The sequence below is a fragment of the Sphaeramia orbicularis genome, chromosome 18 (assembly GCF_902148855.1).
Source record: "Sphaeramia orbicularis chromosome 18, fSphaOr1.1, whole genome shotgun sequence".
Lineage (NCBI taxonomy): Eukaryota > Metazoa > Chordata > Actinopteri > Kurtiformes > Apogonidae > Sphaeramia > Sphaeramia orbicularis.
Genome location: NC_043974.1, coordinates 28,221,086 through 28,241,522, shown reverse-complemented (window position 1 = coordinate 28,241,522; position 20,437 = coordinate 28,221,086). Strand labels below are relative to the sequence as shown.

The following is a 20,437-nucleotide window of genomic DNA, read 5'->3' as shown; positions in this document are numbered from 1 at the left end:
CCCCCCCCAACAAACAAACACACACATACGTACACTTCCGGAAACACACACGCCTGCCTAAAATCACACACATACGTACATTTGCTCATACATATATTGTCCTTCCAAAAGAAACATGATTACCCAACAAACGTTTAAGCAGTGGCAAAGTCCTCAGTAGGTCACATTAAAAAGTCTGCCACAGTTGAAATTTGAACCATAAGGTGTTATAATATATTGCTACTCTAGGCAATTTACAAAGCATTTTTATTACAATGATTAAAGCCACATCAATCAAATGGGACACGACACCATTACCCAAATGCTATACAGACAACAAAAAAGAAAAACCATGTCATAAAACACAGGTAAAGGGTTTTTTTTAATCCTCCTTCCTTGGCCAATTTTTGTCTCTTTGCATCATAAAAATTAGCCATTTCTTGTCTCCACAGTCAAACTCCATGAAAGGGAGCCTGTGATCAGCAAAGCTTTCATACAAAAGATTTTTCTTTCCTGTGATGGAAGCTGGTTCTCTCATTACTTGGCTCGTGCTAGAAACGGGATATTAATTGAACCAGAAACCGCAAGGTTACCTTTTATGTCATGTCGACAGCGCTGTGATATCTGGACTGTGAGTGGGGGCGGGTGGTGACGGAAAGTGGTGCGGCATGCGATACATTGTTGAGTAGTTTTTCTCTAGGCTTATAGAATGTCATTTAAAATCTGCCAGTTAGACAGCTGAGAGGCAGATATCCAAAGTGGTATATACTGTACCGACTGTCATCCTGTAATAGCCATGCACTACACAACAAACAGTTTCAACTCGACACATTTTACAAACACGGTGGAGTTAGAGTCAGTCACGTTTTTGCACAGATGCGACAAAGTAATGCGTGCATTACAATCACATAGACTCAATTACATCTTAAAGGGAAGAGCAGGTGGCAGCAGTGTTTACTGCACAGGTAATGAAATGCCAAGACATTGGAATGGAGTCATCTTAGCTTCCAGCGACTGGGTAATGGGTCTAGCCCAAAAATCACACAACAATAAGAGCTAAAATACAACTCTGAAAAATAATTTATTGCTTTTTATATATTTTTTTTCTTTCATTTATATTATCATCATCATTATTATTATTAATCATCTTGTAATTATTGTGAATAATATTAGTGGTATCATCATTGTATATGTATATTTTGTACATCAAATACAAGATTGTTAAAAAATTCAGGAAAGGAAATTGTAAACTTTTGTTTGGCATTCACATAATCAAGCGTGAGTGGAGCGATGTCACAAGTGTTTCCAGTGGTACAACAAAATTCCTGCTAAATCATTTTATTGCTTCATGTTCTGCTTCTGTGTTGGAAACAAAAAAGTAAAAAAAACAAAAAAAAAAAAAACAAGCGACATGCTGCAACTGAGGGATGTGAACCACTGCAGTGGAGACAGAAATCACTTAAATCATGAGCAGCACATCTGAAGAGGGGCTGGAGTGATTAGCTGAATGCTTGTGATTGTTTTGGAAAGGCATAGAAGGTAATATTATCCCCACCAAAGCATTTATTGTACACCCTGTCTAGTGATTGTAAGTTAAATAACATAAATCGAAAAGACAACATAAATAGAAAACACATTTTATGAGGTACGCCATGTAAAATGGAGCTCATAAATATTTTTGATTCAAATATTAAAATAAATACATAAATATGTGTTTGTAGTGATTAAAAACATCTGAATGCAGTATTCACTCGCACTGAAGGTAATCAAAACCATACAAAGCAACAAAATCAAACCGACTTTTAGATACTGTATATATACTGATTGCTTCAGAATTAATCAATAAAAAATGGGGTACTTTTTTTTTTAACAATCATGAAAAACACGTTAAAAATGCAGTTTACACTGGTTGTATAAGCGAAAAAACACTGATTGAGAAACCTTATAAACAGAGAAAACTATACATGGTTGACTTTTTTTCCCCAACAAAATAACTTAAAAAAGGACGTTTGTTCACATGCTCCCTCAAAATGAGCAATCTGACACATCTTTTTTTTTTTCTTTTTTTACAATCATATCATGTCTTCTAAACATCATGTAGGTGTACAATGTTTTACAGTATTGTAATTACTACAGATCGACATTCTGAATTAAGAAATTTTCTCCTCATTTTAAAAAAAGGCTGCGTTTTACAGTGCATAGCTGTAACAAATAAAGAACTTTATCTGATATGTACATAAAATAAAAATATTCCTTTTTATAGTATTTGTAAATACACGGCTACATTTCTCTTTAAAATGTAGACAACAATGTTACCTTGAGAATTTTACCTCCAAGATACAATTCCCTATACTCTTTTTTGAAATGTAACACCAGATCCAAACACCAGATTTCCAAAAAAGAAGAAAGAAAATTAACAGCAAAACATAACAAATCTGGCTGAACAAGCTGCTTGTTGTCACCCCCAAAGAATGGTGGGTATTGTAGTGCTTGGAGAAAAAAAAAAATAATGAAAGTTTTTTTTTTTTTCTTTTCTTCTTTCACTGATGGTTGAACAGCAGTTGAGTGCACCAAACCTGGTACAGGTTCTGAGGGTTCACTGGCTTTCCCAGAATGCATTGTCTCTTCCCAGCTCTTCAGCAGCTATGTTCATGTAAACTTCATTTTTGATATATTCATTTATATTGATATAGGTCTATAGACTTATTTTTATATACTCTATGAAATAGAGTGTAAAACTTCTCGTAGTCTCGTCATCAAAGGAGCGAGAAAAACAACAGTGAGGTATCAGAAGTTCCTCTGTGTGACAGACAGCAGGTGCCACTGAACTGGTTACCTTCTCAGGCTGCGCTGGGCCTCCCTCAGCAAGCTGTCAAAATCCATGGAGTCATACTTGCTTTTTGTGGAGGCTGGATCAAAGTCATCTGAATGGGAGTCTGAAAGGGACAAATAGGGTTGCGGTCAGTGTTGAGCAAAGCAGGGCGTCTTTGAAAACGCACATAAAACACAGAGGTTCGCCTTTGTATTCGGAGGAAACCCAGGGAGGACAGAGCTCAGAGAATTTTGCGATTTTCATCATTACTGTTCACTCGTGTAGCTCCAGTGTTAATCTGATAGTTTCTATGCTAATATGTAGGCTGGTAATATACCCTGTCCTAGCTGAAATTTGTGTTTATTTGCTAACCTCCTCCATAATAATAATATTTTAACCCATAAAGACCCAGTCCTACTTTTGTGTCAGTTCCCAAATTAATTTAACCTTTCTTACACGATCTATCACTATTTATTAGAAAATAATCCTCCATATTTTGCATTTTTTGCTGTGAATTATGTATTTGCCTATATTTAATTTCCTATACTTAATTTAGATGTTCATGAAAACTCAAAGTTTATTATATCAAAACAGAGAAAACTGAAGAAAAAGTGATTTTATCTGTAAAATATATCATTAACTGAACATATTTTACTGGTGAATCAATGTTGTAGAAGTTGACAGTGTTTCCATGTTCACTACGGAGTCTCTGAACGTCTAAATGGGTCATATCTGATGACCATGAAAAGATGACAAATTGAATTTTACACCAATTATTTACATGTATTGATAGGATTATAACGTCAATGGTGTCACTTATCACATGTTTAAGGGTCCCCATTTATAAGCTGAGGACTGCTTCTGGGGTGTCCTATTACAAAATGTATCTTGCAAATCAATTGTCAATTTTGACTGTAATAATTTTGTAATAAAATTGATTGATTGATTAAATTAGTGGATCAGGTATCAAAAAGTCCATGCTTTTGGTCGGTGGTGGATGTTTGGGTATTTATGGGTTAAAAAGACGGTAAATCCCATTTTTAACCTTCATCTTACCATTACCATCTTCATATATGTAATAGAGTAATGCCAAGACACAGCTACAGAACAATGATGTTGAATAAAAACCCTGCCTTCACGGTGTGGAAAGTGGTGCACAGAACTCCATAATAACCCTCTCAAATCACTTCTGAGCGGTAGTCAAAGCATTCACCTGTTTTAGTTGCAATGAAACCAATTACATAGCATTAAAGTTCAGGAAAGCATGGTTTGCACAAAAAAGTCATTTTTCAGCTTTTTTAAAATTAATATTTTGTATTTTCTGTGCAGCTCCACTCTCCCACAGAATCACCCTGACCATTCTAGAATAATCAATTCTTTCCAAATAGAGCTGTTCAAGTCATCTAGCAAAAAAAAAGTATTTTTTAATACTGTCATTTACTGTATATATCACAGAAAAACACCAAAAAAAACCCAAACATTGTAATGTCATTTTTTTTACAATAGCGTGCAGCCCTATTATGAACAATTTCTTATTTACAATGAAAGCCTGGCAAGTGATAAAAAACACTTTGCAGGGGAGGGAGGGAGGGAGGGAGAAAACAGACAATCAGACAAAACAGTGGAAACAAATAATCATACTGGGGAAATACATTTGCAAGTTTCATTAAGTCTATAAAGTCATATTAAATAGTTGGAAAATGTCTTGATTCACACATGATTTTTAGCGTCTTTTGAACCACTGGAACAGAATGTAAAACAGTGCTATGTTCCACACAGAGGTAAAACCATAAGCTGTCCATCCATCTCTCATATGTCCTATTTTTCCTGATGAACCTGATAATATATAAAGAGTGTCTTATCTCCAGCAACAGACAGCTTCACAAATGGGGCCCCCAAAGGGCCCAGCAGCTCACTCCCAGAGCTTTGAGAAATGGGAATGACCATGGCAGCTAAGAGACGCCGGTTGTGATCTAATGCAATGGCCGAGGGCTGGATTGTGTCACACTGCGCACCTTGAGGGATGAAAAATACCCCGGTGCTCTACTTAAAACTAATGGACGGTGTCTCCGAAAACAAAAAAAAGAAGAGCCAACAAGACTGAGAAGAGAGGATGAGGTTGGAGACCACACTATTATAACAGACTGCCTTCCTCTCTATCTCTTTATCCTGTGCTATCAGTATGGGGACGACCAAAATAGCCTGTTCCTGACAAAGAGGCGGTCGAATGAAGGCCTTTCCATTTCAGTAGACTGATTAGTCAATCTTGGTATAATGTCTATCCTCAAGGCTTTGGGATTAGCAACTGTTTCTCTGTGTGCCAATTTTTCATCATGGCCTCACTTAAGAAGCTGATGGCTTAGAGCATGTACTTTGAAAATGTATAGTAACAGCTTCATTTGCTGAAGAAAATGTTCTTTTTTTCCTCCCATGTGACCTATCGACCCTCTTGAAAGAGTGCATTAGACGCTTCTGACCTCACACACTGATGGTAAATACATGTCAAAAGGAGAAGAGTGGCTACAGATGTGTCAATACCTATCACACATGTCATCTAACAGTGGAGAAGACGATCCTCATGACTGTCCAATGTTTAACACTATCGAGCTCATTTTGAATGCAGGTGCTCATTTTCTACCACTTCTATAGTTTGTTTTCCAACTACAATCAAAGAGGAAAGTACTTTTTTTCTTTGCATGTCAAAACTCCAACATCATGCAAGAGAAAAACAGATTGATTCCACTGATACTGAGCATTATTTATCAAATACAACCTCCACCTGCATCCCTTTGAGCACAGATTTCTTTATCTGGCACATATAGAAGTCTTTATACTTGTTTATATTTCCAGGCTAGCCATGGATTTGCTTTGAATCTCAAGCTTTTCCACTGCAGTCGTGACCCCAGATTTACCACAAAGGCGATGCATAAGTATGCATAAGTAGCTAACCCCTCCCTCTATGTAAATGACTGGCCCCGACATGCTACCATCAAGACTGCACCTTGTTTCAGCGCCGCAACAGCTGGCAACAGATGGAACCTCAATCAAGATGAAGGGGGGGGTTGCTGAGACTTAACCTTGCTCCCACCTTCCTCTTCCTCACTTCATCTCCTCTCGTCTTTCTTCTAACATGTCTTTGTCCTTGTAATTTTACCTCGCCTCGTTCCTTACTTCTTAATGCTCTTGTGATTCCCACACCCACGCACGTTTCGCGAGTGGTACGCATGTGAACAGAACACGCAAACACATTAGGCATTCAGAAACAAAAAGGAGCGCATCTGTGTACATGCTTTTAAGCCCTATCTTTCTGCACTTAAATGGCTTGCTTTTCATAACAACAATGTAGAAACAAGCATCTAGTGTCCAGATGAGTAATGCATTCTGCCTGTCTTTTTGCTAAAGATACTACAGATATGACAGGGGGAAAACAGAGTTCTATTCTTGGCGTGTTCACGGGCTGACCTCTGAACTCTCTTTGCCCTTTAGATCTACAGATGCCTGCTGGACATATACAGGGCTTTAGGAATTGTTTCTCAGGCAAAGATGGTCTCTTTTGATCTGGGAACATCACTCTGACTTTTCTTTTTTCCTTCACTGTCTTAATTCCACCCCCTTATTTATTTTTTTTTTTTGCTGACAGTCCTTTCCAGCCACGCAAATATACCGCATGACTGCAGGGGGTTGATGGAGACGACAACAAAAGCACTGCACTTACCCAAGTCTGTGTAATGTGATTTGCAGAACTGCTTCTGTCCGCCAAAGCACAGCTCGAACTGAGGCTCGTTTGACCTGCGTAAGGTGTGTCCGTTCTCAAGGGCGGCAAAGGCGTCACAAGTGTAGCGGTACGTGATGAAGCCAAAATTGTCCCTGGTCAGGAATAGAAAATGATACGTCAGAGTGGTGCTGTGAGGCAACAATAACTGAACAGGGGGCCTTGTCTTAGATGACGATCACGCTATTTATATGCAAAAGAGAATCAATAAAAGTGTATCTTTGGGGCTCTGTAGGCCTAGAAATAGATGGACCGTGACACGCTTTGAGACTACAAAAGCCCTCGTTGTCTTAGACCTTAAACACTCTCCTTTGGTCCAAGTTCAGGAGTTACAACAGAAGGATTTTGGTTTTTACATGAAATCCAGAGGGTAGGAATGTTCTAATAAATGTGTCCTATCCCCATATAGATGCACGCACACACACGCATGCACACACACACACACATTAAAGTCCTGAGGCCTTACCCATCGTCCCTCAAGTTCACTGCACATTCTTCAATTTCACCAAAGACTTCAAAGCGGCGCTTCAACTCTGTCCTGGTGCAGTCGGACCTCAGTCGCCCCACGTACACCACCCGTCTCTCCTCCTGCTCGTTAAAAGGAAAGACAGAGTGGAGGAAGGAGATTAGAAGGGGGAACCGGTTTTCCTTTTAGCCTCTCTTTCTTCACCCGGCCCTAATGAATTGGTCTTGATCACTCCTGTGGATACCATGGCAGACTTCGGGGCCCTGTTTTGTCCCCTTTCTCTGCCTGTCTGTTGTGTTCCTCTGTGATTGGTTCAACCCACTTCCACTTTATCTGATAGAGTTGCAGTTCGGAAGCACCTTCAATCTGCCTTGGCACCACAATTCCTCTTTCTCTCTGCAACTCATCAACCAGGGGCAGAGTGATTTTTATCAAATGATGCCATGTCTTAAGTTTGCTTCTTCTTTCATGAAGTCTAAAAATAAAGGAAGGGGGTGAGTCGGCTATATATTAGAAAAAAAGACAGCTTCTTTCTTCCAAACTTATAGAAACCATAAGTAAGATTGCTAAATTGAAGGTCTGTTAATATGTTAAGGAAGTTCTTGTCCAAAGGAGACACAGCATTAAGAGCTACAGTGGTGAGCCACAGGGCAAAAAACAAGCATTTCCTTGAACCTCAGAGGACGTAGGGGTCATAGCAGAATAATTTTCACCAGGCTGCAATTATATGCAAGCTCTTGAGAAGTTTAATTGCATCTGCTAATCATATAATACAGCACAAGCCTGAGGCTATAGTGTATCACTAGTATTATTTATTTATTCATTCATTTACTTGCCATTACTGGGCCAAGTCCATTGAGACTCACTGAAATTTTAAATGCTGTCTTGAGGGTACTAGTAATGTAAATCAGTTGCCTGGTGCTGAACTGAAACTTCACCTTTGCCCTGTTAGACTTATAGAGTAGCCAGAAAAAGTACAAATTAACTACAGATTATGTTTTTTATGCTTTTTTTTTTTTTTTACACTGCCTTTAATGCTTACATACAGTTTGAGACAAAAAAAAGTGTTTGCTGAATTAGGGGTTTAGTTGCTGACAACTGATAAATAGGCGGTCCTTTCTTGATGGCACCCTGAGGGCTGCCTATGTGTGTGGGTGTGTGAGTGAGTGAGAGAATGAGGCAAAAAACCAGAGAGATATGCAGACAGACAGAACGAGATGCTTTCGCGTGCCTGGCCTCTCAAACCTTGTTTGACAGCTTGAGCTTTACCGCTCGTAATTGTTTATTTCTCCATCTCTGAAACTGTATGCATGCCAAGCCACGTTTGCATTACTGCATCATTTAGTGTGTGCTTTATCAACGGGTGGTAGTAGCGTTACCCCGCTGGAAACTTGAGTAATGTCACACTGAGACAGAGAGAGTGGAGATATAGGAGAAACACGATAGTCACTGCATTAGGCTGAATTTTGTAACAGATACAGAAAAAGGAAAAGAGCTCAAGAGAATCAGTGGCCGTTTCTTTTTTGTTCTTGCTCTCCTAGTTTCTGTTTTCTACTATTTTAACATTTTACCCCGTGGTGTGATTAATAAGAGTCGACAGTGTTTCCAGACGACTGAGACGTTAAAAATACACAACCCGGAGATAAAGAGGAAGGGCCTGTCGCCTGAATCATTCAGGACCTCACTTTGTATGTATTCTTTCAGCAGATAGACACTGTGGCACATGGCACTGAGCTTGAGGCTGTCTCATCCCAAGAAATCAGTCTGTGGGTTTCAGTGTGTTTACAGGAAAGTGTACATGTGCCGTGGCAGTGATTGCATGGCACAGTGATTGTATTTTTCTCTTTTTCAGCGTTGGCAGGAACAATGTAAAGCTGAGCATTGAAAAAAATGGGTGACACAGGAAATGAGATAGGGGTTGTGTGGGTTGACTCACTATTGCTTTTTGCCTTTGCCTCTCTCTCTGCTCAGCCCTTTCGAACTCCCGCTTCTCGTAGTCCCGGCGGTACTCCTCCCTCTTCAGCCTCTCATGCTGGTACTCCTCATAGCTGTCATACCTACAGAGGAGAAGATATATATAACAACACTCATCCTTGCATGTCCTTTAAATTCACCCTTTTTGTTTATGTCGATGAAGAACAATTGCCAGTATTCACTAAGGAGTAGTTGTCTCTTTCTATTGATGGTTCAGAACAGAGTTGCAAAGGAAAGGAAATGGACACCGTGAATAGAGATCTAATAAGATCTGTATTTGCCATCGCTATGATTACGGAGCCCGCAGGATAGGCCCGCGGGAGCGCCGGCGAGCAGCGCGGTCGGGGAGCCAGGCAGCTGCAACTGTCAGCACAACTTCACATGTCATTACTTTCTGCTTAGTTAGGGCTTCATCAAGAAGGAAAGTGCAACTTTCTCCCACCCCAGACTAGCACAAGACGTGTCCGTTAAGTTTCCAACTGATGAGCGACTCTTGGGCTTGTCGGGTGTCATTAGGCACGTGGTTGCCAAATCAGCTCGGAGCTGTGATGGTGTCAGTCTCTTTCTCCCTGCAGTGCACAGTTCTTTTCTGCATATGAAATGGTCCCCTCTGCAGTGGCTCACACAAAGCTACACATGCACTAAGATGAATAAGCATCGTTATACGGCCAAAAGCATCAGCTTGTGAGTGAAGTATAGATGTGCAACGGTATGACTTGGGATTCTTTTGTCACTAGTCGAGTAAAACACAATCAATTAAACATATTTGCCCTGAATGTTTGTCACAGGCCCCCATGTGTGTGAGACAGACTGTAAAAAGGCTTCTGTCTAGATGTGACGGACTATTCCTGAGTGGTGACGGAAAAGTTCCTGTTTTGGCATTAGCTATGGTGACTGCTAATACTGTTTATTTCATTAACCAACCATCCATCCTCACAGAGCAGCATGAGGTCTTTTGAATATCACCGAGCAGTTAATGTGAACAAACATCGACCTTACCTAAATAATGTGACAAAACAAAGGTTAATAGCACAAAACAAATTGGAGGTTAAACAATTCGATTTAAATAGTCACCTTGGCCTGCGGCTGAGAGGAGATCGAGACTGAGGGTGGGGGCTCTTGTGAGTCCTGGAACGAAAAGTGCTCAAATCTGTGTTGTGACGAGCCCTGAGGGAACAGAACAGAAAATGTTAAATATGATGTTATTATTTTCCGCAGCACAGAACGCTCTTAAACATACACACATTATGAGTGGTGCACAGCTCCACAACTTAAATCACTTTAAGTGGTTTTTTTTTTGCAAATCTGTGACACCTTGGTTAATTCGCTTTTGGCTTTGAGAGCCAAATTAACTACTTTGATATTCACAAGAGCCACTTTCATGTTAGAAATTGGGTTAATTCCACGTAAGAGCATTCTGTGTTCCTTTAGCCTTGTCCTAATCTAACCTATGGCCACAGAAAGTACCCATTTCTGCAGAACTTTTCTTACACACCTGAGCTAGCATATAAATGCACTTGATATTTAAGTTGTATGAGGTTTTGGTCAATACTGTAGGCCCCAGTGACCTGACTATAGAGCCTGTAAACCTGTACTCCTTAAGCTTCCGATGCTTAATTATTGAAGTGCTCAAGAAGGAAGCCCTGAATAATGAAGGGAGAGAAGTTTGGGAAGCTCAGTGAAGCAAAGGAATGGCAGTTTGGAAAGATTGAGGGTCTTACACTGTGAAACATTAAACACAGAGGAGGGATTTTGAGAATTATTTTGCTAGAATTCTACTTATCTTTTCTTGCAAAGAATATAACAAGGTTCTTGTTCTGTCACTTTCATAACACGAATCCCTAAGCAGTATTTTCTGAAAGCTTGTCAGTGTTAGAATCAGACTGAGTGCCTGGAGAGTAATACTGTATAATTTGTGAGCAAGATGGTGTAGAGAACAAAGAACAAAGTGATTCTACTGGCTCTGTGGAGTAAACTGACCTTTAAGTAATCAGACAAACAAACTCAGTCACTGCAGAGGAGTCCTACACTATGAGGCACCCAGTGAACTACTACTGACAAACTAAATTTACTGACACGTTTCACAGTAAATATGTACGGCTTGCCTCTCTTCTTCTACTAAAAACAACAACAACCCCACAGCTCTGATCAAAGGGAAGCATGGGAAATGTAGTTCTCACACAGAGCTATGATGATAGGAGGCTCTTTTGAGAGGGGTTTTGAGACTACATTCCCACAGCCTGGATTTGGCTTTCATCTCTGGGGATGTAAAAGAGGAGGGTTTGCCACTCAGTAAAAACAACAGCTGCCGCTTAAAACAATAGCCCCGGCATCAAACAAAAACCAGGAGTGAGCGAGGGAGTGAGTTAAAGTAAAAAAGTGAATGTTCGGAACACACTCAAATAAAAGTCCCTGACTAGAGATGAAACTCATACTCTTCAAAAGTCCAGTGCCTCTGGCACCTTTCATGTTCTGCCTTTTCTTTTTCTTTTCTTTTTTTTTGTTTATTGCCGGCTGTTTGATGGTGATCGCGCCACTCAAACCCAAATCTTTCTGCTAGGGTGCCACCTGGTTTAATAGTCAGTACATGGAAAGCGCAGACAGGTCCAGATAATTTGGTTTGAATTCATTTCACCTCTCTCTGTCACAATTATTACATAATCACCTTATCGCAATTATTTGAGCTACCCGCAATTGTTTTGCATAATCATGATAAACGTCTCCATTCAGCTGTATAAAAAAGCTGGAGGAAACTAACAGAAATGTCATATTTCATCCGTATTTCTGCATCATTTTCCACCATTTCAGATTCAGCCGGCACTCTTAATTTTTAAATTCAACTTCTAGTTGTACCTGTTATTAGTGGCAATTTCTTTATATATTCAGCTTCATAGCTTTGGCATATTTAAGTCATTTATGACAAATCTTCCCAGTGCATATTTCGTTTACTTTGCCATAAAAGGTAAAAGCAATTTTCTTTGAATTCCAGTGTTAAATACCAATAAACAGCGCTTCTGCTCTATAAATAATCTACTGTTAAGCTTATTGTCAGGCTTATACTCTACTTGTGGCAACAGAAAAATACAAATCATTAATCATAAATATATGTATAACAATTAATCATCAACTACAATTTCATCATCCTGGATGCCAACTCCTCTCTCACCTGTTAAATTGTGTCTAATACATAGTGAATCCATCCTGTATTCAGGCATACACTAGCATGAGATCAGGAACCCATGCGAAGAGTCTCCAGGGTCCATCCTGTCTGACAGCAGCTCTGATAACTAATCAGGCCTGTTTTACACTCTTAAGCCAGACCCCCCACAAAGTCAGAGCCCTGGTTAAACTGGATGTTAGTGTAACAGTAAAGATTCAATCCGAGGAAGAGGAGGTTATTTGTAACTTACCAGGAGGAGGGGCGTCTGTCCGGTGAGCTGGAGAGGGAGCGCCTCCGGTAGTGGGAAGAGGAGCTGCGGGAACCAGAGTGGGAACGAGAACGGGAGCGGGACCCGCTGCTGGTCCAGCAGAAAGGCCTGCTGGGTGAGAGAAGGAGGGAGGAAGGTGGGGAAACGGATCCCCGTGAAGGGGAGCAGCTGGATGGTGGGGAACAGGAGGGAGAGCAGGGAGGACAGTCAAAGAGTAGGTCCAGAGGGGTTCCCTCCCATGGATAGAGGAAGCGACTTTCACGGCCCTCACCCAGATCTAGGTCATCGTGGAAGGGCAGGAACCCTGGGTGCAGGTAGCCGGAGCCAGGCAGCCTCTGGGAGTATTCGTCATTATTCTCTCCATTGTCGAGTGACTGAGGGGTTTCGGATTTGTTTGGTTTGCTGCCTGTGTCTCTCTCCTGGCCTCCCTGGCTGTAGAGGGCTTGTAAGGGGTTTCCAAAGTGCTTGTTGAGTTCTGCTCTGATTTCCTGGTCACACAGGAGCTTCCGGCTGGTGGCAGAAGGGTGTTGTTGGTCCCTGTCAGTAGTGGCCTCTTGTGAAACGATCTGGGTGACTTGTGAAAGGGCCTGCTTCCTTAAACCCTGGACCTGGGCTGCTTCTCCATCCACTGAGGCAAAATTCTGCTGCTTAGCCAAAGAACCAGATGAAGCTGATAATGGAGAACAAGTAGATGGAGATGAAGAGGATGGCGGCATGGTTGAGTCTTTACATTCTACATGCCTGTCCTCTGCTTTGCCTGTCGCAGGCATGTAAGCAGCAGTGGCACCTGAAGTGGCTGTCATGTCTGCTGCTGTAGTTGTGGTAACAGTGGCTGTGCTGCCGTCCTTCTTTGTGCTAGCTGACGCCTGGCAATAGTCATGGTCACTGTAGCCACGCGGCACCCGCTTATTGTTGCTAGTGCTGCGCTGCTCCTCAACGCCACCCCCTGCTATGTGCTGGGAGTAAGGGAGGGCGGTGGACGCTTTGCTCAGCTGGGCATAAAGCTCAGTCTGTTCGGGACCCTTCCTGGTGGGGCCCCCGCCTGAGGCACCTGGGGCCGGAGCCAGAGCGCCGGGGCCCAACTCGCTCAGCCTGGCTCTTTTGCATGCCAATGCCGAGGAGGAACATGAAGACAACTTGGTTTTGAGCGATGCTTTGAAAGGATTCTCTTGACTGGCTTTGTGTGGGGGCGTGGTAGGTGGTGTCAGACCTGGAGAGGGAGGGAGACACAGAGGTTGGTGGGGGTGTGGAGGTAATAAATTTAAAATGGAGTCATAATCCAAACCTCACCAAATATCCCCCTTAAACTCCTCCCCCTTCTCATCTATAAACTCCCAGGTTGGTTTATGGACAGTGGACACAGATACATGCCTGATTAAAATATTCACTTTCACTTGGCCTAATCCTGATCTCTATTTTATTGCAATCTTGACAGATTAATGTAATGCTTGGTGTAACTTAATATGGTGAAGCTGTAATACAGATGACTTGCCATGCGCTTCCTTTCTGACCTTGGAAAGATCCCATTTTATGAAAAAAAAGAAAAAAAAAAACATAACACAAAACCCTTTAGAGGACAAGCGTAATGTATCCAATGAAAAAAATTACAGCACATATTTCAAAGTATCTCCGCCTGCTGCACGAAAATGTCCGCACTGGACAGCAGCCAATTCATCTGAATAAAACCAAAGGGCTTTTTATCGTACTCAAAGATGATCAATGGCATGATGCCATACATGTTTCAAGACTATCCAGCTCCATTACCTCCTCAGTGAAACAATGTAGAAAGATACGACATGAGTTTTAATGTACACGTTGTGTTGCCATGGTGAGACGTCTGCAATGTAAAGGAAGCACAGGAACTACTGGCAAATGGGTTGTCATTCTTCTCAGTTGGCATGCCCATAGTGCTTGTGCCCCCCCATCTTCTTCCCCGCCTCCTACAGATTTACAACCAGACAGATGGCAGTTATATGGGAAGTCCTGAGATGAGCCCACTTTATAGCATTGTTAATGCACTCACACAAACAGCCGCCACCATTACTCTCATTCTCTCTTCCCTCCCTACTCCCCAAGTCTTGTATTCTCCCTTCTCCTCTCCACCTGTCTGCCATCCTTCCTAAATCAATCTCTCCTGTTTTGTCTCTCGCCATCTTTTCCTGTTTCTGTCTCATGCAGAACAAATATGCCCACACACACACACACACACACACACATGCTCGTCGCTAACAGTCTCTCACTGGAGTCAAACTCAGCCACTTTGAACACCTACGCTCTCCCCTCTTCTTTGCCTTTCTTATAATGCACATCAGTCTTTCCTTGCTGGCGAATAGCACTAAATGACAGCTATTAGTATCAAATCCAGTGTTAGAGCATGCACTGAGAAGACAGCTTGGCAAAGACAGAGTGAGGGAGCGTGATACATAAATATTCGAGTTTCTGAAACTGCTTTCTGTGTTTGGAATACCTGATCCAATGGCTTATTATCCTAGTTATTATCTGGATATTTCTGTACGTAAGGTTGCAAATTCCACTCCCCCCCTTTTCCCCCCTTCCCTACTTTTGATTGTGATACAGACACATATATATATGTGCATTATCCCAATGAAAAGAGCAATGAAAATGAGACAGAAGAGAGGGAGAGGGGGTGCTACACAATGAAGCACCATCTGTCCAAAACAATGTGCGCGTGGGGTCATAAACTAGAAGCCATTAGTGATGGGGGTGAAATAAATCAGAATTAGATAAATATGTGCCTCTCAGTCAAACTTGCTCATGATGGATGATCCGCAGATGCAAACACCAATCATGTAGCTGCCAGAGAGAAAACAATGGAGCAAGTAAGCAAGATGAGGAGAAAGGAGGGTTTTGAAATCATTTTTCTCGTCCAGCTTGGAGCGAATAACAACTCTGGGCTTAAAGAGTTGATCCGGCGGTAAGCCATGCAAATAGCAACACACAGACCACCCCAGTGTCATGAGATACAGTAATTAAAGACAACACGGCAGCACAGGGTAAATCTATTATCTTGGCAGAGATTAGGCTTGAACAGTCAAATCCCAGGGGGCCGTACTGCCTGTTGCAGCTTTACTGTACCTCTGTTAGAAGAGTCAAGAAAACACAGAGCCAACAGTCCAAACATTTCCATGGTTTTGTTTTCAATATTTCTGGCTCAGTACATAATGTTCAGATTTTATCTTTCCATGAAACAGTAACCACTATTACTACAACTGCTCATAAAATCATAAAATAATAAAATCCTCTGTGACTGGCCACAATCCATGGAAAGTTCCAGCAGTGACTTGCCGGCTTGTCTTGAAGGTGAATGGTTGAACAATACACCTAGTTAACCTCCATCTGGTTATCAGTTACAACACCATAATCCCTATTGTCATAGAATGTTACTCTTAATCTGCAAAGGACCTCTAACTCTGGATCAAACCGCTATCCCCTCCTCTTACTGGGATCTATATTCATCTGTCTCACACAACATGAGACTAAAAAGCTTATCCATAAGTAGAGAAGGGGCTCAGCAACCAGGAGCTTTCTGGACTGATGACTTTCCGGCTAATATTCAAACCTAAATCTCTGCTAGATGATGGAAGTCAGGTGAAGGGCTTTATTTGACTGTTCCTGTAAAATGGACACAGTGGAACAGAACAAGCAGTCAGACTTGGCCGCAGGTCAGTAAACTCACCCATGTGCAGTAAAACAGAAGAAATATTAACTGTGCTTGATTGCCCCTGAGCTTAAGCAGCCCTTCTTTAAGTCTCACCGGCTGGCCCCTTTGACCCTGAGAGCTTATCTACACAAAAGGGTTAAACAGTACTTTGACGAAAGGTCAGAAGGTTGAAGGGACTTCTCTTGGGGTTTGATGTGCCACAAATAAAGTCAAATGGAGGCAGACATTAGGTATATACACAGAGGACAATTCACCGACAAAGTAAATGAATAGCCGGAGGGGCCCAATGCAATAGCACCACTGAGAAACTATAGGTGGAAATTTAATTTTTTTATTGCTAAAATGTTAATACTGTCTGATCTCTTCTTCTAATATATTTAATAATAAAGTGTTGGGAGCATTATTTGTGAAAGATAACAGGTTACAGATGACTAATTACTCTTCTAGAATGTAAAAATAATGTAACCTTAATTCTTAGTTCACTTTTTTATTACTTTTCTAACAAGATTTACTAGCAAAAAATTTTGTTTGGTAGACAAGCAACAGAGAGCCAATCAAACACTTCTAAATGTCTGCTAAATAAACAGAGCCTATCTAGAGGTAAAGAAAGGACAATTTTTTTCTAAATGGCATTGATGATCTGTGTTGTCCAGAAGTATACCAAAAAAATAAGGCATTCCTCCACTGCACACACTATATTCTACAAACACGCTTCTTACAGAAAATAAATTGTCCTTCGTATTCAGCAACATTTCAATTAGTGCGTTTGATGACATTTTTTGTAAGTAGCTGCAATGGACTGTAATTGCATACATTTTATAATCTAATTACATAATACTGGCATATGTAACTAGTGATTCACCAACACTGATTTTATCTTATATGTTACTAAAAAAAAGCTGCAAAGTGACTATCTTTAGAAAACAGCATGCTTTGCACAGAAACCCTAACATTACTAAATGACTCCCATGTCGGTTGATCTAATTGTGTGTATGTCTGGGGACATATAGTCAAGGAAGGAAGACACGGATCACACAGGCAAAACTGAATTATCAATTAAAACAATAACACTGCCAATTCAATTTTCCTCTGATATGTAGGCTAAGTAAGCTGTCAGTCAAGGAGCATTAGGATCTGATAGAAGCATAGGAGCAGCATATTAACTCAGTAACAGGGGGGCAGAGGTGGTGGGAGGGGTTTGCTAATAAACCCAGAGGAGATTGGAAACCCTAATCAATACTCAGGCACATAAAATGTTCTCCTATGCCTTCACCTTGAACTTTGAACTGTGATGGAAGTGGAATTAACCCATTAATAGCTTCAACAAAGATCTGGGAGTCTCAGTGCCTAGTCTATTACTATACACATTAGATACTGTATCCATTAAAATAAAAATGTTTTCTCGAAGTAATCAGTAATGTCTGCTTACCTGGGGTTCCAGCAATCTCCACACTTAATGTGCGTTCAATGGTTTTGTTCTCAAACGGTGATCCCTTGTGGTCACTGGAAGACAAAAAAGGTGTAACATTTCACTTCTCAGGTGACAATAAGTCTTTCAAGCTTTTGTGATCTAAGAAATGGAAATGAGAGTCACAAAAATGCCTCAATTTGGATTCTAGTCTGCATACTTTTCTTTGGCTTTGTCTTTCTGTAGATTTTTTTGTTGCTTTTTGCCTAGAAGAACGTGGAAAAACTTCTCACACTTACTTTGGAGACTCTGGGGTCAAAGGAAGTGGCAAGGTGGTTGGTTTGGCTGCAGAACACAAAGGAGCATGGGTAATTATTGATCTAGGTATGACACTCATAGCAGAAGAGAACAGGTCCACATTCTGCAACAATTAATCTCAAATTGGCTCAAAAAGCAATTATCACTACAGAAACACCCATCCCTGGTTAGAAAGTATTTATATGGACACTATTTTACAAAGCATATCCTTTGTGCTTGACCCCGTTTTAACAGCTGATTCTCTTAGGATAGACTGATTACTCTGTGAGGCAGGATGAAGTGATGGTATGTGTTTCACAGGGCCTAGACAGACATACCCCGCTTAAAACAACAAGCAAATAGAAATGGAATCAGGACATACAGAGACGATGCCACAAACAAGACACATGACAGTGGGTGAGCCCCTCTCTGGACAGTAAAGTCATAATCGCATGCACCAAGAGCAGAGGAGGGGAAAAAAGAAGGAAGAAAGGAGAGTCAAGGAAGCTTGTGCAGTTGCCCGAGGCTCTGGCTGGCATGTGCTCCAGCTAAGGGAACGTGGCTTTAGTAGCACAACGCTAAAGTGCAGCGCCCGGGCTCTGAGACTAAATGTACATATTCAGCACACTCAGCTCAATCAGCCAAAGATGGTTCAAGGGTCAACTTTATGAATACAAGACGTACAGTAGCAAGACAAGGCTCACCCCTTTTCCCACCCCCTCCTTTTTTTTTATTTAACTCTACATTATTTGAATTTAAAAGACTGCCTCCGGGACTAGCAAAAAGCATTGGCTAGCAGGCTGTTTGTTGTCATTGTCGTTTATACCCTCAGAATGACTGTTAGATTTGAATTAGAATAGGGTTAGTTGTGAAGTCAAACTGGGAAATGGTTAGAGCAGGAGAGGGAGAAGAGAGAGCAGAGATAAGGCCAGTGGGGGGGATGCAGTCATGATTACCTAACAATGGGTGGCCCTGGTCGTCGGGGTGCTCGCTGAGTGCCTGCCTGTGTGGGTGCCCTTGCCCTTGTATGATGCAGGGATGGGCGGGCTCTGCAATGCTAGTGTCTGGGAAGAGTGGGCTTGGTGGGCCCTGTGAGAGCACCGTTGTGGGGCTGCCCATGACAAGGTCATCATCAACATGAACACCATCATCATCATCATCATGGTCAACATCCTCCCCATAGCCCCCCTGGCTTGGCCACCCAAGGTCTAGTCCAAAGCCCATATTTAGCCCTGGATCTGGCTGGGTAACCCAGCTCTCTAAGTCAAAGGCAAGAGGTGACAACAAGGGCCTTGAGTCAGGCTCTTCAGCCTGACTTTCCTCCTGGTTTCTAAGATCACTGATCCCTTTGAGCTCTTCCTTCTCCACCTTTGAAACAGCCTGGTTGGGGCTCTCAGACCTCTTACCTGCTAATTTGCTCTTAGTGTTAGGTACAGGAATAGTCTTACGTGGGTGTAGGTGGACCTGGTACTGAGCAGGCCTTTGTTTGGAGGTGAGCAGCTGGCTAAGTAATGGGTGCCCCGACTTCTCATCTCTTTTCTTAATAGTCACTGTGATGTGCCTATGGGGTGCACGGCTGGCACCACTACCATTACTACGGCCTTGCCTGCCAAAGCCCTCACTAGCCTGAGTGGCGCCCGCAGCCTCTCGGCAATGCTCACAGCTGTGACTCACCTCTCTGGGAGGGAGGGAATAAGAATGCATATACCTAATAAACCTAGCGGCGGCCAGGCGGCCCACATCGCCTGGCGGCCTTCCTTCTTCACTGGGCGGCCTGTGCTCCAGTTTGGGGCGGGCATGGCCGCAGGTGGAGGTTCTGTGGCCGACAGGGATAGTAGCACCCTCCAACTCCTGAACCCCGTCATCGTGAGAGCAACGCTGCCACTTCCCAGCCCCAACACCAGCCACACTACACTCGCCTGCAGCCCGGCTCTCACCTCGCTGGTGATGCTGCTGCGGCGGCTGCTGCTGCTGCTGTTGTTGTTGAGATGGCACAGCTGACTTCTTCTTGGAGGTGGTACAGGAAGAGGAAGAAGAGGTGGAGGAAAGGGAGGAGAACGAAGAGGTGGATGACGAGGAAGGTGAAGAGGACGAGGACGAGGCTCCAAGACCCAGGCTACTCTTGTCCCTGCTACTGGCACCCCCCCAGGGGCCCTTGGCTTCACTGGCTTTGGTGTGGAGCAGGATGTCATCAGTGGCTGTTAGGTATTTCAGCAGCTCAGTGCAAGGCCGCCTCACCGGACGGTTCTGTTGGCCGGATCCCCCTCTTGCTTTGCCATTCCAGGGGCTCTCCGTCTGTGCAAAACAGGAGTGAAGAGAGCAGAAAAAAAAACTTATTTAGTTTGATTTAATAAAAGTTTTCACTTTGGTGCAGTGCTCTTGATCCAATTGCAAGAATATTTAAATTCTTTATTTTGCACACAGAAATAAAAAAGAAAGAGACAGAATCAGGGAGAGACTCAAAGTGATTCAGACAGCCTGAGCACAGTGGTTGCCCAAATGTCTGGGAGGCAATGGTGGGAGTGCAGTCCGCCCATCATCTTAATTGTGTGGCCCTTCGAGCAGCACCACACCACTCTGTACGCACACCATGTCCTCCGGGAGTCCTCATTCGCTGTG

At 42.3% G+C, this 20,437-nt stretch overlaps 1 protein-coding gene across 5 annotated transcripts in view; it reads right to left on the bottom strand.

The window, feature by feature from the left end:
* Positions 1-368: 368 nt before the first annotated feature.
* The window catches only part of ppargc1a (peroxisome proliferator-activated receptor gamma, coactivator 1 alpha), a 325,980-nt gene continuing 305,911 nt past the window's right edge, over positions 369-20,437 (bottom strand). For 4 of the 5 annotated variants that reach the window (XM_030162415.1, XM_030162416.1, XM_030162417.1 and 1 more), the window contains exons 5-13: positions 19,756-20,113; positions 17,821-17,866; positions 17,543-17,616; positions 12,414-13,641; positions 10,078-10,170; positions 8,966-9,086; positions 7,030-7,151; positions 6,507-6,658; positions 369-2,915 (exon numbers count right to left, since the gene is read on the bottom strand). In XM_030162415.1, the coding sequence (XP_030018275.1) occupies positions 2,812-2,915; positions 6,507-6,658; positions 7,030-7,151; positions 8,966-9,086; positions 10,078-10,170; positions 12,414-13,641; positions 17,543-17,616; positions 17,821-17,866; positions 19,756-20,113 (2,298 nt within the window). In that variant the 3' untranslated portion in view covers positions 369-2,811. Of the gene's footprint in view, positions 2,916-6,506; positions 6,659-7,029; positions 7,152-8,965; positions 9,087-10,077; positions 10,171-12,413; positions 13,642-17,542; positions 17,617-17,820; positions 17,867-18,774; positions 20,114-20,437 lie in introns of all 5 variants that reach the window. The other variant, XM_030162414.1, reaches the window with a different exon arrangement.